General features: G+C 42.7%; 2 protein-coding genes across 7 annotated transcripts; one reads left to right on the forward strand and one right to left on the reverse strand.

Moving 5' to 3' along the window:
• Positions 1 to 131: 131 nt before the first annotated feature.
• Positions 132 to 872, reverse strand: rln3b (relaxin 3b). The gene is made up of 2 exons (XM_020084084.2): positions 623 to 872; positions 132 to 533 (listed from the first exon to the last, which is right to left on the reverse strand). The coding sequence occupies exons 1-2, from the start codon at positions 795 to 797 to the stop codon at positions 253 to 255; spliced, it is 456 nt and encodes a 151-aa protein (XP_019939643.1). The 5' UTR covers positions 798 to 872; the 3' UTR covers positions 132 to 252.
• On the forward strand, positions 775 to 14,807 carry rfx1b (regulatory factor X, 1b (influences HLA class II expression)). Of its 6 annotated transcripts, none has more exons than XM_020084079.2 (18): positions 775 to 798; positions 3,475 to 3,850; positions 6,708 to 6,805; positions 6,923 to 7,015; positions 8,073 to 8,146; positions 8,306 to 8,603; positions 8,691 to 8,872; positions 8,972 to 9,091; positions 9,599 to 9,717; positions 9,931 to 10,049; positions 10,262 to 10,365; positions 10,470 to 10,621; positions 10,838 to 10,935; positions 11,488 to 11,637; positions 11,754 to 11,965; positions 12,060 to 12,213; positions 12,888 to 12,933; positions 13,025 to 14,807. In XM_020084079.2, the coding sequence occupies exons 2-18, from the start codon at positions 3,502 to 3,504 to the stop codon at positions 13,171 to 13,173; spliced, it is 2,517 nt and encodes an 838-aa protein (XP_019939638.1). In that variant the 5' UTR covers positions 775 to 798; positions 3,475 to 3,501; the 3' UTR covers positions 13,174 to 14,807. The 6 variants fall into 6 exon arrangements, with proteins under 6 accessions (XP_019939638.1, XP_019939642.1, XP_069387094.1 ...); XM_020084078.2 differs by lacking the exon at positions 775 to 798 and adding an exon at positions 2,237 to 2,378; XM_020084082.2 differs by lacking the exon at positions 775 to 798 and adding an exon at positions 2,237 to 2,378 and having other exon boundaries at positions 13,028 to 14,807.
• The last annotated feature ends 578 nt before the right edge of the window (positions 14,808 to 15,385 follow it).

Here is a 15,385-nt window from a genome sequence, read left to right on the forward strand (position 1 = left end):
AACAGATGCATTCTTAACACCTCCATAAAGCTTTATTAAACATATATATATATATATCTGTTATGATCACAATAAACCACTTTTGTACACACATTCACATTTCTGTATCCATAAATCAAAACACGATGATAGTGAGTTGGATGGGAAGTGTCATTTCATGAATGGTAACTTTGAAAAACTGGAGGAATCACAGGGAAAGAGAGGAGCTCTGCCTGAGGGACAGGACAAGATGCACGTTTAAGCAGACTAGGTTCAGCACAGAGAACTGATTTCACTTTTGCTACAGCCCCACTTGCAGCAGGCGTTGGACAGTCCAACCACTACATCCCGTCCTTTCCTGTCTGCACTCCTCAGAGCCTCCAGCACCTCCTCTGAGATCGGCAAGCGAGCTGAGTGGCTGAATCCAGTAGCCACCGGTGCCACCTCCAGCATTTGATCTTTCCATCCTTTGGACTCTGCAGGATCCTGCTCATTGGTATGTTGAGGGATGGGATCTGTGTTCCATGGGTCAAAGGCTTCTTCTCCAATAAGAGCTAATAAAAAAAGGAAAGGTAAATCTTTTCATATTGAATTTAGACTCTAGGTAAACATGGCACATATAGTCCCTCACACACAGTCTTACCTGAGTCTCCTATGCTTCTCCTCCAGCGAGACCCACCACAGGTAAAGATGACAGCTCGTATGAACTCTCTTCCACACAGTTTCACCCCGTAGAAAGAGGGATGGCCGTCGTTGGAGCGCACCCTGTCCACGAGAGCCACCAACAAGCCCATGGTCAAGAGTGCTGCCTTCCACATGGTGAGAGTGAAAAGATGCTGGAGGTTTTTCAAAGGCTGGAAATCACTTGAGGTGTTGTGTGGTTTGCGTTTTATTTCAAACAACTTATATAGGCCTCAGCATCTCAGAGAAGGACCTCAGCTCACCTTTACTACTCGTCATGCTCAGAGATAAGACCCGGAGACCTTTAGGAGCAACAATGCACATGGAGAAAAATTAAAAGTTCTGATTAAGTAGCGAACGATGCCAGAGGTGTTGTCAGCTGTGCTCTCGGCTATCTAACCGCATGTGACCTTTTAATGGCCTTTCTGACCTTTACATCCGTTGGACTTGTGCTGTGTGTCACCAGCACTATCTCCCACCTCACTATCTGCTCTACTGGGGGAATGGATGGACGTCACTATTCATTCAACCCAAGAAGAGCTGGAGTGATATACAAACACACACAGAGTTGTATCTCCATGATTCCAGAGGACATTGCATTTACTAACATTGATATCTTTGAGACTTACATTGATTTTGATGGGAGCTTTACTCTTACTCCTTCAAATGCCTAACCCTGAGCCTTACACCAATCCTAACCTTAGCTAACCTAGAGTTATTCCTATCCCTAACCATAAAATAAGGTCCAAACTCTTAATTTTACTTAACAGGGCGTCAGAAAGTGAGGACCGGCCAAGATGTCTTCACTTTCCCATGAAGACATTTTATAAACTTACATTGATTTCCTGGAGTCTTTCTCAAACTTTTTCTACAGTCACGACTCACTGAACCCTAACCTTAACCTTAACCTTCCCCTTGACTTAATCTTTATCTCAACCTCAACCATAAACATGTCTTCACTTATATAAGCTTCTGCTGAAAAGGGCCCTTTTCCATTTTAGATAATGTGATTTTGTAAACAGATTTTAGGTCCCCACAACATTACTAACACACACACAAACACACCCACACAGGCACACACACTCACACACTCACACCCACACACTTGATGATAATTGTATAGAGGGTCCAGGTATGAGGGATGATCTCAACATTTTATTTATCTGCCTGACATTCTGTACAATCAAGTCATATTAGAATTGGACATTATGCTCTGACAACATTGGTAGCACACACACACACAAACAAACACACACACACACACACACACACACACACACACACACACACACACACACACTCACAAACACACACCTAATGATACTGCATTGACTCACAAAATAGAATTGTTTAGAGGGGGCAGATATGAGCGATGATCTCAACATTGTATGTATCTGCCTGACAATCTGTACAATCATAAAAGTCATATTGGAAGTGGACGTTGTGCTCTGACAACATTGACGGACAGGGACGTCCACTAATCACAGAACGGTACTTTTAATGACGTCGCGACCACCTCCCAGGTCAGCCAATCAGCATTTAGTGTAGGGAGGGGCGATAACGGGAGGGTAGCAACAGTTGCCCGGGTGAAGGCGAGGCGCCATAGTCACGGTAGTCCTGGCGACAAGAACCAAGCAACGGGAGTCAACAACAACAACCAAAATCTAAGGAAAAAAAACTTTTACGACTAAAAGGGACACTACTGGGATAAACCAGAGGTGACGAAGTAAAATATATCACTGTTATTATGTCGTGTTCTGTCCATTTGGATCCGTGTGCTTGTTTGTACAGTCGTCAGCGGTAACGTGAAATCGCTCGAGACACGGTGATGAAAGTGGTTGCTAGCTTCTCTCTGAACGCAGACCGTTGTTATGGCGATGTCAGATCTTTGATAAGAGCACAAGATGGCGGGTGTGTGTTGTAGTGGCCAGTCGTACTTTGTTTTGTCACATCTGTCAGAGTGTGTCGTTCAGCTCCATGTGACTGAGATCACAGCGAGACGTGATCGGTGACGTGGTTATAGATGTATCGACCGCCCGACATGAGGAGTTAGCATGCAGCTAGCTCGCTCAGACGTCACAAGTCAATGCGAGCTGTTAGCCGGGGGAAGCTATCACTCTCGTTTTCGCAACTCACTTTTCAAGCCAGCGATCCAGAGAAGCTGAGCGCTGAAAAGCACATGGGGCAGCTCAGTCGACACGAGGGTTAATGAGTTATACATGCGGAGACACGAGTGTGACATGTTTCCGACTGTTTTTGTGACTTTGAAAAAGTTTTTGATCTGACATTGAAGTCGACAAGCCACCCCAGTGGACACGGTGTGGCGAATGATCATATGATTGTGTTGTTTGCCGTGTTGGTTCACGCAGGAGTGGCTTGTCCTACAGTGGGATGGCCCGTCAAATCCTGTCTGACAGTGGGCCTCACAACTGATGACTTTATTTCCAGATGGAAACGTGGGGCATTCCATTGTAGAATATTTCTAGTTATTATGTTAAGTGTGGCATCTCAAGACCACAGTGAATTAACGTTGCTTTTGAATGGTACTACAGTGCTTTATTTTTAACTATGGATCTTAGTTTTGCACTGTTGTTCATATGGGATCAAACAGGAAAGGCTTTAGACTACTGCTTAATCTCAGACAAAAGCCCCACTTCCTCCTGTGGTGTATGTTTCCTCACACGCAGACACACATAACACATTTGTGTGCACACACTTACTCTATCTAGCCAAACCCTAGGTGAAATTATGATAAGCCAACCAAGTGTGTTTGCAGCACTTTCATTAATGAGTTCCATCTCCTTTTATCCACAGAACTAGTGCCTCAAAGGATTGGTTGCCATGGCAACTTCTGGATACTCAGAGGACCTTCAGCCTCAGCCGGCCAACTCAGTAACCATAGCAACACCTGCTGCCACCACACCCTCGCCCGCGAAGACGACACACTTCCTGTCCGAGATCCCACCAAACTCTGGAACCACCGCAACAGCTAACCAATCGACCGGCGCCTCAAAAACCAGACAGGATGTACTTTGTTCTCAAGCGACGCCCACCCAGGCCCAGAGCCAGAAGGCAGTGGTTCTGACCACTCCCACGCAGCACTATGTATCCCCTAACATTCAGCACTCTACGGTCCAGAAAAGTAATGGTCAGAGTGGTTCTCCTCAGTACATCATAGTCACGGTCACAGGTGAGAGGCACATGTATGACTGACTCTATATAATTCACATTCTGCAAACACACAATGCTTTCACACATTTTCAAGCTCACATATGCAACCAATGATACACCAAGCAGTCTAAGCAAGGTTCAGTATGTCCTGCAAGTGTCCTATAAGCTGTAAACAACAGGCTGGTCCCTGGTGGGAGACTGACAGCTTGTCTGGCACAGTGTGTTACATTGTAGTTAGACATCAACGGCGGAGGGGAGTTGTTTGTAGATATTTGTACAAAAAATCTTGACAAAAATTTGTAATTGGTTTCCAGGACCGATCACCATTTTAAGTGTATTTTTTAAGTCAGTAAAGATAAATAAAATGATAGTAATATACATTTTTTTTTAAAGATTTAGTTTTTTTTTTCCAGGTTGCACATTTTATGCCCTATTGAATTGAATGCCATCTTTCAAATAGTCCCTGGTTAGATGGCTTGAGTGAAGACTCCCTAAATCCTGTATAATTGAGGAACCAGTGATGTAGTTTGCCTGTCTGGTTGAGTGGTGCATACATTATGAGGACAAAATAAGCTGATGGACTCGGTTGCTAGGCTGCGTAGTCCCTAATGTGGGAGCGTGGACGACTGATGGATGGAATCTGACTTTTCTTTTACTCTGCTGTTTTTACTGTTCTAGATAGATAGTTGCATAATTAGGTTTTTATCATTATGACAGTATCCAATTTGAATTTGGCTTTTGGTGTTTTTTAAAATGTATCTTGAAAAAAAATGCTTAGTCAAAAAGAAGACAGTTTAGTCAGGTATTTTGAAATATGGTGTTAATAAGTTGAAGTGAGAGAGAATCAACCCCAACTCTGAAGTCTATCTCTATGTTTATTTTAGGGTTGTCTATTCGTAGATCTTTTTGCCAGCTAGTATCATGTAACACTATGCACTCTCACCCAGAGTGAGAGTCACATGCCCAAGGCTTGGATGACTAAGTTAACTGAACAAATGTGCTCATTTAAAAAAAAAAAGCCCCCCCACATCTGAAGCATGGACTGCAGTTTACCTCAGTACTGTCTCTCAGTTAACTCAGTAAAACTTCTTGATTAGAGAAGATACAAGGCAGCGTTTGTGCTCTTCTGTTACATGTGTTCACATTTTTGTTTGCAGGCTGAATAAGATGTACATTAGCATTTCTATCAACCCGGTACATCATATTGTGTTTTACTATACACAAGGTTAACATACTGCAGAAACAGAAAATGGAACACAACAAATGTGTAACACTCTAAAAGGTACATTATAGTTTTTCTGCTTATCTGGGACTTTATAACGCCAGCAGCATTATGAATGCAGCAGGGATTATAAGAAGTTAAGCTTTACCTGTTAAACAGGCAGAAAATATACTTTTCTAATTGAAATATATAGTTGATGGTGCAACAAAGATTTTTTTCATTATCAGTCAATGTGTCTCAGGTGTTTAATTTCAAACTTAGACATGTAAAAAAGACACATGTCCATCACAATGGCCTATACTATAGATTTTCAGTGTGGTCCTGTCACCATAGGCCCTAAAGTGACAGGTTCCCACATCTTTGAAAATGTAAGAGTCCAAATTCAGCAGTTATTTGAGCTGACCTATTATAAAAAATATTAATGGAATGTTGTCTGCAAAACTATCCTGATAAAATAAAGGATTAGGCTAGGTACAGTAAATATTATGAGCACTCAAAAGCATTTGTAATATTTATCGGCCCCCTTTGTGTCCGGAGCATTTCCAGTTCCTGGATTTGATGCTGTAAATGATTGTGCTATATTTTTTGTCTGTTTAATAGTTTTCCAAAAGACCACTGATTAATATGTCAATTGTCAATCAACGGATTGATAAATTATTTCTGTGGAAATATGCAGTGGAAGTGAGGCACAAGCGGTTAGAGCCAAAACCATCAGAGAAGAGACTGATTCTCATTTTCCCCAAGCTGTCGTAACTTAAACTCATATTGAATTATGGTTTGTGCCGAGTTGTGCTGGCTCTGTTGTGACCCAGGAGTAACTAGAATGGCAAATACCTCCACCAAGTTCCAACAGTCCCTTTTAATTCAATCAAGATGCACGAAATTTCACACACTCATAGATATCCTGTTTCCTTAATGTGCGAGTTGTTTCCATCAAAATGCAATAGTTATTCCCTGGAAAAAACCTGGATCCGCCATCTGATCTGGATCCACCCGAAAATTACAAATACAGCATGTCTCCACCAAGTTTCATGGAAATCACTTCATTTGTTTTTGTGTAATCTTGCTCCCAAACAAACAAACAAACACACAAACAAACAATCAAAGAGACAGGGGCGACATCCTGACCCTAAAGTAACTTCAGGTGTGTTGGCAGCAGTTTCCTCAAAGTACAATAAAGAGCAGCACAGTGCAAAACCCTTCAAGCAGAAATGTTTCTCACCTGAGGGATTTAAAGAAAGTGAATATTACCCTCTCCTCCATCCGCCCACTCTCCTTCCCTCTATCCTCCATCCCTCATGTATCTCTCATTTCCCTCTCATCTGATCTGCATGTTTACAAGATGGAGGGATTTCTCTCTCCATCTGGGGAGATTAGCTGTCCAAGGCTGTCCCTCTGCATGCAACATATAAAGATGAAATGAGAGTTGGAGAGACACACGCGGTCCCTCCTCACAATCAGTCTCTCCTCTGTCAAGCAAAAAAAAAAAAAAGAAACAGTTGCAGGATGTTCTGTGGCGGCTGTTATTACGATTTGGAAGCAGTGTGTCGTGAGTACTGAACTTGTGGTGATGGTGGCTGGATTTTTTTGTATTGCCTTTTATTTGATCATCTGATGAACCTTCTCTCCCTCACGCTCCGTGTGCCATCTTCAGAGGGTTCTGTTCACTCCAATGACAGTCTGTCGGACTCCAGCCCGCCTGGCCCTGGCGTTCCTACTCAGGTGGTCCAACCGGTGCAGACCACCGCACAGGTGAGGCCATTGCATATTTACAAATCACATCAGTCATTTGAGAGCATAAGAGCAGGTTATAAACAGAGGGACGGCTGCAGACAAAGTTTTATTTGACACTCTGACTTTACTCACCAGCAGAGGTCAGTGTTGCAGGCAGTGTCACAAGCAGCCAAGAGAATTCAGACAGGCCACATCAACAACCTGCAGCCGGTGCTCATTAACCAGGAGGTAAAAAGACACACACAAGGCGTTTATGTGTGATCGTGTTAGGGACTAGACGTTAAATGCATTATTCATGGTTTGATCAAGTGGTATATTTAACAGCATGTCCAAGATAGGGATGTAGGAGAGAAAGACCTCAAGTCTGCCTGTACCTCTGACACACTTTCACTCTCTCATGCTGATCCCCCACTCTCTCCACAGTTTATCTGAGCACTGTGTTTGCCTTGCCACAGCCCTGATATTCATCCTTATATTCATCTTTATTGGCAGACAGAAACCCTTCTACTTCTTTGCTTCGCTGGTTGTAATCCTATATCTAATACACATCTTTGGAATATCAACTAAGAAATTCGGTCAACAACATGGCTTCCACTGATATACAGTAATCATGATGGTGAGCTGTTTAACAGGTTTCAGAAATTGCGGTGGCACTGCTCTGCCCTTCCTCTGAACATAAACCCTCTTGACCCAGTTCTAGAGAACGGTGCACATTCTTCACTACTGTTACCATTTCAAATGATCAAACGAATGCGGAGGAAAACAAACTCCTTGGCGGGCGAGTCATCTCCCTTATTTGCTGTTTAAATCACTTTAACTGAGCATCTAAGCATCTTTCAGCTCATTATTTTGGTTTTGATTTGCTTCTCTGCTCTGATGTAGTTTCCGCCTAAGCAGGGACCTGTTTTTTTTAGCAAACATAAAAGCTCAAAATATCCACAAGACACTGCCCTGCCAAGCACAAAACACATGACACATAGAACACAGGGAAAATTGGTGACTAGCTACAACATTGTGGAACAATTAGCAGCTAAAGAGCAAGATATTTCCCTGGAGACCAAATACGGAGCCAAAAGAGAGTGAATATTTTCAGGTCAACATTTTTGCATAAACACAGCCTAAATTGAATGCTAGTGTTTCTCCATGTCTACTGAATGTTAACATAAACAAGCATTCATCATAACCATGAATAAAATGTGTTTACACCTTGTTGCATTGCCCTGAAAATAAAAAAACCTGAAAGCTGTGAAAGCTGCTTAGTGTCTCCTCTTTTCTTGTTGTCCAGGTGGAGCATGTGTACCCTGGCCAGGTGCAGTATGTGGACGGAGCTGGAGATGCAACCTTCACCACATCCACCATGTGAGTAGAAAAGCAAACTGCTCTGGCTGATTTTTACACATCTCTCAGAAATGTTCTCTGACAACCACGATCAATCAAACACATATTGCAACTTTCCTTGTCATAAAAACTGTTGCGTATTAATGTTTTTCTGTGCATGTACTTTTCTTTCTTGTCCAGTCGATCAAGCAACTACCCTTTCTCCGACTCGCCCCTCTACTCCCAGACCCCTCCCATCTCCTCTTCCACTTACTACGAGGATACGCCCAGCTCTGAATCAGACATCACCGGTGCTGTGACCTCAGTTTCTGTGGCAACAGGAGGAGCCAATAGCGTGGCAGCTGCTGTGGGGGGAGCGGGCTACATCGTTCAGGGAAGTTATGTGTTAGGAGGGGGAGCAGTAGGTGGAGGAGGAGGAGGAGGAGGAGGAGGAGGACAGAGTTACACTAGCCCTAACTCTCGTGCCCCACCTGCTACTGTGAGTACTCAAGTTGTAAAATGAAAAACGGATGTAAGCATAATCTATGACAGGAAAATATAAAAAGTCGTGACCCACCATCTTTAGGTGCAGTGGCTGTGTGACAACTACGAGGGGGCGGAGGGGGTGAGTTTACCGCGCTGTACCCTTTACTACCACTACCTGCTGCACTGCCAGGAGCAGAAACTAGAACCTGTTAATGCTGCATCCTTCGGGAAACTCATCAGGTCTGTCTTCATGGGGCTACGTACAAGAAGATTAGGGACCAGGTACACACACACACACACACACACATCGGACATGTACATTGGTGTTGATAGACTCATATGTCAGGTGACTGTCCTAACTTTTCCCTGTGTGTGCTTTAGAGGGAATTCTAAGTACCACTACTACGGCCTGAGGATCAAATCTGGTTCCCCGCTCCTTAGACTGATGGATGAGCAGCAGCACATGGCGATGAGGCAGCAGCCTTTTTCACAGAAAAACAGGTATCTTCACATGGACTAGTAATTTTGTGAAACTTTTAATTACCACATTACCTTTGAGATCCTGTAAATATAGTATGAAATCATATTAGTGCACACCATCACCTAAAATTGCCTCGCCTTGGGTTTATTCCTTTAAATCTGCCTTAGTTAGGCAAAGCAGGCAATTGTCAACGGGCCTTACCCAAGATGGGGGCCCTGAAATTCCACACTAGCAATATAAATGAATAATAATACATTCTATTAGCTACTATGCACAGGAGACTGCAATGAAACCATGGTCCCTATCAAGGCCCGACGCCACTAGCTCTCCAAAAGAGGATTGGTTGAAGAAAATCATTTAAATATCTAAATACATGTGTATGATGTTCCTAAAAGATGAATTCAAACAGATGGATGGAACAGTTGCTATGCTTGTGATTTTTTTCAAATGCTCTGCTTACAACATAACCTGCTTTTTCTCTGTGACTCTTTCCTCTCTGCCCCCCTGAATGCTGGGTATTCTAACAGGATAAAACCAGTTCAGAAGACACAGGGGATCACAAACGGTACATCAGGTGGGACAGGACAGCAGGCAGCGGCGCTCTGTGATATTTCAGCCCAGGTCCAACAGTATCAGCAGTTTCTGGGTGAGGAACAACTGCATGCAGTCCACCATTGCTTTATATTACTTACTTTATGATTTGAATCTAAAGACAATGAAACTAATCCAGGGTTTATTTCCTATGCACCGTCGGTTACTTCATCGGTGATGAAGATTAGGTCCAACATGTGAAACTAAAGAGCTTACTGTTTCATCTCCAAGTTCCTCTGTTTCTCTGCCTGTGCTGAATCTTGTGTAGAGGCGTCAAGGCTGCTGCCAGAGTTTGTGGACGTGGATCTGCACGATGGCCTCCTGCCTGATGGGATCCTTTTAGAACACCTCAAGGCCTTTCAGACTCTCTACAGAGAACACTGTGAGGTAGGCTGCTGTGAACACAGAGAAGACATACACACTGATAAGTCCTTATTCTTATGTTTGCATTCAAATTAGAACCTGGTGTTAAAAGTCGAACTACATTTAAAAAGTGGTCACAAGATAGAAAGCTCCCTGTACTAATTAGCAATTAAAAAATGTGAAAATATGTAGAAAGAATGATACCTTTGTGTTTTTATGTTTGTGATTCCTCACAGGCCGTTCTGGATGTGATGGTCAACCTTCAGTTCACTCTCGTGGAGACACTGTGGAAATCCTTCTGGAGGTTCAGCCAGAGCAATGACGCAGAGTCTCTCAACCTGTAAATATCACAAATGCACGATAAAACAGTCTAATAAGAGAATTAATACACTGCTTAACCTGAATAAAAAACGGTCCATGTCCACCTCTCGTGCGTTCCTCCAGGCACAATGAGTCTGAGAAGCGACTGCCCAAATCGTGCCTGGTGGTGCTGTGTAAGTTTGAGCCAGTGTTGCGCTGGACCAAAGAGTGCGACAACCTGCTGTACCAGACTCTGGTGGAGATCCTCATCCCGGACGTCCTGAGACCCATCCCGAGTAAGTTATTAAGGCCTGTAAGAGCCCTGTATACAAAACTGTCTGGCGAGGTAATCAAGACTAATACGTAGATTTACAAGATCCCAGTGTGAAAACTGATGGGAGGATGTGCAAGGTTGAGGGGGTCCTCCTCTATGACGCCCTTCACGTTTAAATAAAAATGTAAAGCCATTCTCTCTCTTTCTCCTCTCTCCATCACCACCATCACTGCTTCAGGTGCCTTAACTCAGGCCATCCGTAACTTTGCCAAGAGTCTGGAGAATTGGTTGACAGGTGCCATGATGAACATTCCAGAGGAGATGGTTCGCATAAAGGTACTTGTGTGCTAATGCACTGATTAGTTATCAAGTCGTTTAAAACAACCAGAATCGACCAAACTTCTGCACAATAAACAAAAACAAAGAGAAATACAAGAATAAAATAGGATAAAAAAGGATAAAAGGCTTAAAGGTGAGGACAGTCAAAACCTTAGTTGTAAATGTTGAACTGTTCCAAAGCTAAAGAGCGATTACAGTAAATGCACACTCCACTTTTTCCCTTTAGCCTCGACAAAGGGACAGCCAGGTAGGCTAATGCATTATATCACCAGGCCATTAAAAGCTTTAAAAACAAAATAATCCTGTGCCTATAAGAAAGCCAGGACAGGGACAGAGCTCTGCATCCTTTCTTTTATATCTTTGTATTAAAAAAATCCACTTCCTTCTTTCCCCATAGAGCTACAGGGTTCAAAGGTAGTGGGTATCAGATTTGAACAATTTAAGGTGTCCTGTTAATGTCCTGTTAACAAATAAAATACAAAAACACTGAGATGCAGTTTTTGCAGCCACCTCCTGACATGCACATCTGATAATTCATATTTTCCTCAGGTGGTGTGTGTCAGCTCTTTCTCCCAAACGCTGCGACGCTACACCAGCCTGAACCACCTGGCTCAGGCCGCCCGCGCCGTCCTCCAGAACACAGCCCAGATCAACCAGATGCTCTCAGACCTCAACCGTGTGGATTTTACCAATGTACAGGTCTGTTAGTATTAACAGTCTTTTTCCTCTCCCCCTTACCGTCTCTTATTTTCCGGTGTTGATGTTAAAGTGAATTACAGCAGAACCCTGACAGTTTTGACACACGTCCCCCTCAGGAGCAGGCGTCCTGGGTGTGTCAGTGTGATGACAATGTGGTCCAGAGGCTGGAGCAAGACTTTAAAATGACTCTGCAGCAGCAGAACTCCCTGGAGCAGTGGGCTAGCTGGCTGGATAGTGTCGTCTCCCAGGTGCTAAAGCCGTACGAGCACAATCCTGTCGCCCTGCCAAAGGCTGCAAAGATCTTCCTGCTCAACTGGTCCTTCTACAGGTGAGTGGAAAAAAATCAATAAAGATGCAGCTAAAAAAACAATTGGTTTCATGTTGAGGATAAATGTTGTGCATCTCGTTTGGTTTCTCACCAGTTCTATGGTAATCCGAGACCTGACTCTGCGCAGCGCTGCCAGTTTTGGCTCCTTTCATCTGATCCGCTTGCTGTATGATGAGTACATGTACTACCTGATAGAGCACAGGGTGGCCCAGGCTAAAGGAGAGACACCCATTGCTGTCATGGGAGAAGTATGTACCCACTCATGGTGTCATCGCTCACATATTGATGATATATTTTATCTACCTACTAATTCCAGAAACGTCTGTTTGTGAAACTCATATCAATAGAAACGTTCTTATCAGCTTCAAACTTGCATTGTGTATTGTTACTGGGCCAGGGAACAGTCTGAGGACCAAGTTGAACATGTCTTCTTCTATGTCGTTGGATAATTTACAGCTGTAGTTGGTCAGTGGCCCAGAGCAGTGATGATAATATAATTATTAGCAATAATTTCTGTCCCACCAGGTCATTTAATCTTTAATCAGTTGATTATTTTCGTTTGACTATATTGGAGACACAGACATTCCCAGGCATCGCAGTTGCCAATCTCCATCATTCCAACAACATTAATAGAATCACTTCCTCTTTAGCAAATGTTCTTCAAGGTAAAGGCACATTGCATTGCTGCAATGCTTTGTATTAAGTGCAATTACAGAGCTTTTATTTTGAAAAGTTATGGAGTTGTGAAGCCTAACAGACCTCTGAAACAGCCAACAAGCATTTAAACATATATGAACCACTCATGTGAACAGAATTAAAACAAGTTCAGTATCATTTCATAAAAACGTTGAGCAGAGAGGCAGGTTCACAACAGGCACTGCACTAGTGTTACTAAATGTCTAATCTTTTCTCTGTGTTGCAGTTTGCCAGCACTGTCAAGAGGAGAACCTCTCCAGACATGGAAAAAGGTAAACTGGACACAGTTCTCTTCACAAATGTGTTTCGCTCTAGCGTCTGTCATGTTATTGTCGTGTCACTGTCATGGTGTTTCTCCATCAGAAGACGAAGAAGAGGACGAGGAAGAGGAGAGTGAAGAGGAGAGCGGCGACCTCGTGCTGCAGTCCAGCTCTCTGAGTGCGGTTGACGAGGAGTCGATGGAACCACCCGCCAAGCAGCCCAGGGCAACTTTAAATCTGCACACACCTTAGCCAGTCATCTGAATAACTAACACGCTCCACTTCATATTTGCTTTAAGTTTAACATCATATCATCCCGTTCTGTCGAGATGTTTGACGTAGAGTTTGTGGTCGTTCGGTGCGTGTGATCAAAGTGGGAGAACCCTTTGCCAATTTTGTATGTTCCACTTTTTTTTTGCTGCCATTCTTTTTTCGCTGTTCTTCACCTGATCATTTACAACCCTTCCCTGTGCCTTCCCTGTGTGTGCAGTGGCTCTGCGTCAGTATCCACTCCTGTCCAGCCTCAGTTATTCAGTATATACAGTGTGTTCTCGCCTCCCTGCTGCCCTGCCTTAACCACTGACCTGATTGCTGTGGAGATGAGACTGCAGCAGTTATCATTGTAAAAAGACTAAACTCAAAACTATCTCTTACATTGCCTTTAAAGCAATGACTATGCAGGGGAGCTGGACTTTATTGACCAGCACAGTCTGTATTATGATATATACATTTTTTTTTTTATCTCAGAGTAGCATCTGGAATGATACTGCAATTATGTGATTTACAGCTATTTGTGGATGCCATATGTTGTTTCTGGTTCATTTGGCCAACTAACTGATACCCTGTGCCTTTGCGAGATTAATAGCCTGGAAAAAAAGAAAGAAAAAATCTTGTATTCTATATATTCTGTATTGGTGGATTAATAAATGAAGGTCCTGTGAAGTGGTTTTGGTGTTGTCATGAGCTTTTGCTAGCTGTTTAGAAAAGAAACTGAGATTTCGATGGTCGAGCTTTGTTGTGATAAGTCCACCCAGTTTGCTTTTCATCCATCCATCCATCCAAGCTCATTATGTCTTATACACACTCAAACTCCTACTGGACAGACAGTGCTACCCCACCACGCACACACGTTGATAAACAGTGCAACTTTAGTCCAAAGCCTATCCACACTTTACTACACTGTATCCATGGCAACCTCTGTACCAGCTAGATGTACCAGCCACAGTTTTTGGAGTGTTAAAGTAGATGTATATTTTCTGGGTTTCTATGTTGAATATATTACAGATAATCTATATTATGTACCTTTTGTGAATGCTGTCAAATATCCGGTTGTATGTTGTTGAACCATCACTGCCTTAAGAAACATGTTGTGCTGTGTCCACCATCCAGAGTATTGAGCTATATTTTTATTGTGATGATGATGATGACGATGATGGACCAAGCATGTGAATATGGTGGCTGGCTTTCTAAAATGACCTTTTGTAAAGAGCACATGCCCAACCAGCAGCTTCACACGTGGGCAGGAGCAGATGTTGATTTTATGAACCGTTGGACTTGTAGAAAAGATTGTTATCATTGTGAGACTGCAGGAAGACCTGATTTTAAGATCCCACCAAAGAGCACCGAATAGAAAAGAAGGTTTATTTGCATTTATTCATACGGTGACGGCAGACCACTAAATCTGCCTTGAAAATTAAAATGAACTGCTAACTGCACTGACGCCATCAACAATTATGTGACTTGGATTGTGTCCCTTGTTTGTGCTGCAGAATATTTTATAAACGAGGGCCTCTTGCTGTTATCCTGAAGACCTTTGTACTCAAACCTGTGATCAATATTGTAGCTTTATTCTCACTGTTAACTAAAAAGATGTGATTGCTCCCAAATTGTGTGCCAATTTCCTTTCTTACAGAAACGCTTTACATTCACTATAGAAAAAACATTCTGCTCAGTTTTCTGAATTAACAAGGATGATCCGTTTTATTTCTGTCTGAACGGTGTCAGTGAAATCCCGACAATCTAATAGCGATGAAATAAATATTGCTTCAAGAAAATATAAATCCAAATCAGAAAAAAAATGCATCAATCCACACAAATGGGACATGCGTGCAAAATGGTGGATTTTTAGGTAGACAATCTCATTATTTCAGAAAAACAAAGCAGATGTTTTTCTTCAGGTGGTCGCAGTACACACTTCATGGGAACACTTGTGTAACTTAACTCAAACAATAATAGTAAAAATAGAAACAGTGGAGATAGTGATATCCTAACATTTAGTCTGGATCAAGCTCCTAAACCACTGGCTCCTACATTCCCCAAAATGCAACACTACATTAATTAGCACTCAATACCTCATAAAATTCCCACCTCTGTAAAATACCAAAACACCACTGTGTAATATGAACAGTTGTATTCGTTTTTCTAAAGTCCTCCAAAGAAGAATTGATTGAATCACTGTTTATGT

Source organism: Paralichthys olivaceus, chromosome 8 (genome assembly GCF_024713975.1).
Source record: "Paralichthys olivaceus isolate ysfri-2021 chromosome 8, ASM2471397v2, whole genome shotgun sequence".
NCBI lineage: Eukaryota > Metazoa > Chordata > Actinopteri > Pleuronectiformes > Paralichthyidae > Paralichthys > Paralichthys olivaceus.

What these genes read in the sequence shown, in the direction of transcription:
- rln3b (XM_020084084.2), bottom strand. Translation starts at nt 797, where the DNA reads ATGTGGAAGGCAGCACTCTTGACCATGGGCTTGTTGGTGGCTCTCGTG. An exon ending in GAGAAGCATAGGAGACTCAG is followed by an intron (nt 534 to 622) that starts GTAAGACTGTGT and finishes TTTTTTTATTAG; the next exon opens with CTCTTATTGGAGAAGAAGCC.
- rfx1b (XM_020084079.2), top strand. Translation starts at nt 3,502, where the DNA reads ATGGCAACTTCTGGATACTCAGAGGACCTTCAGCCTCAGCCGGCCAAC. An exon ending in ACAAGAAGATTAGGGACCAG is followed by an intron (nt 8,873 to 8,971) that starts GTACACACACAC and finishes TGTGTGCTTTAG; the next exon opens with AGGGAATTCTAAGTACCACT. An exon ending in CGTCCTGAGACCCATCCCGA is followed by an intron (nt 10,622 to 10,837) that starts GTAAGTTATTAA and finishes TCACTGCTTCAG; the next exon opens with GTGCCTTAACTCAGGCCATC.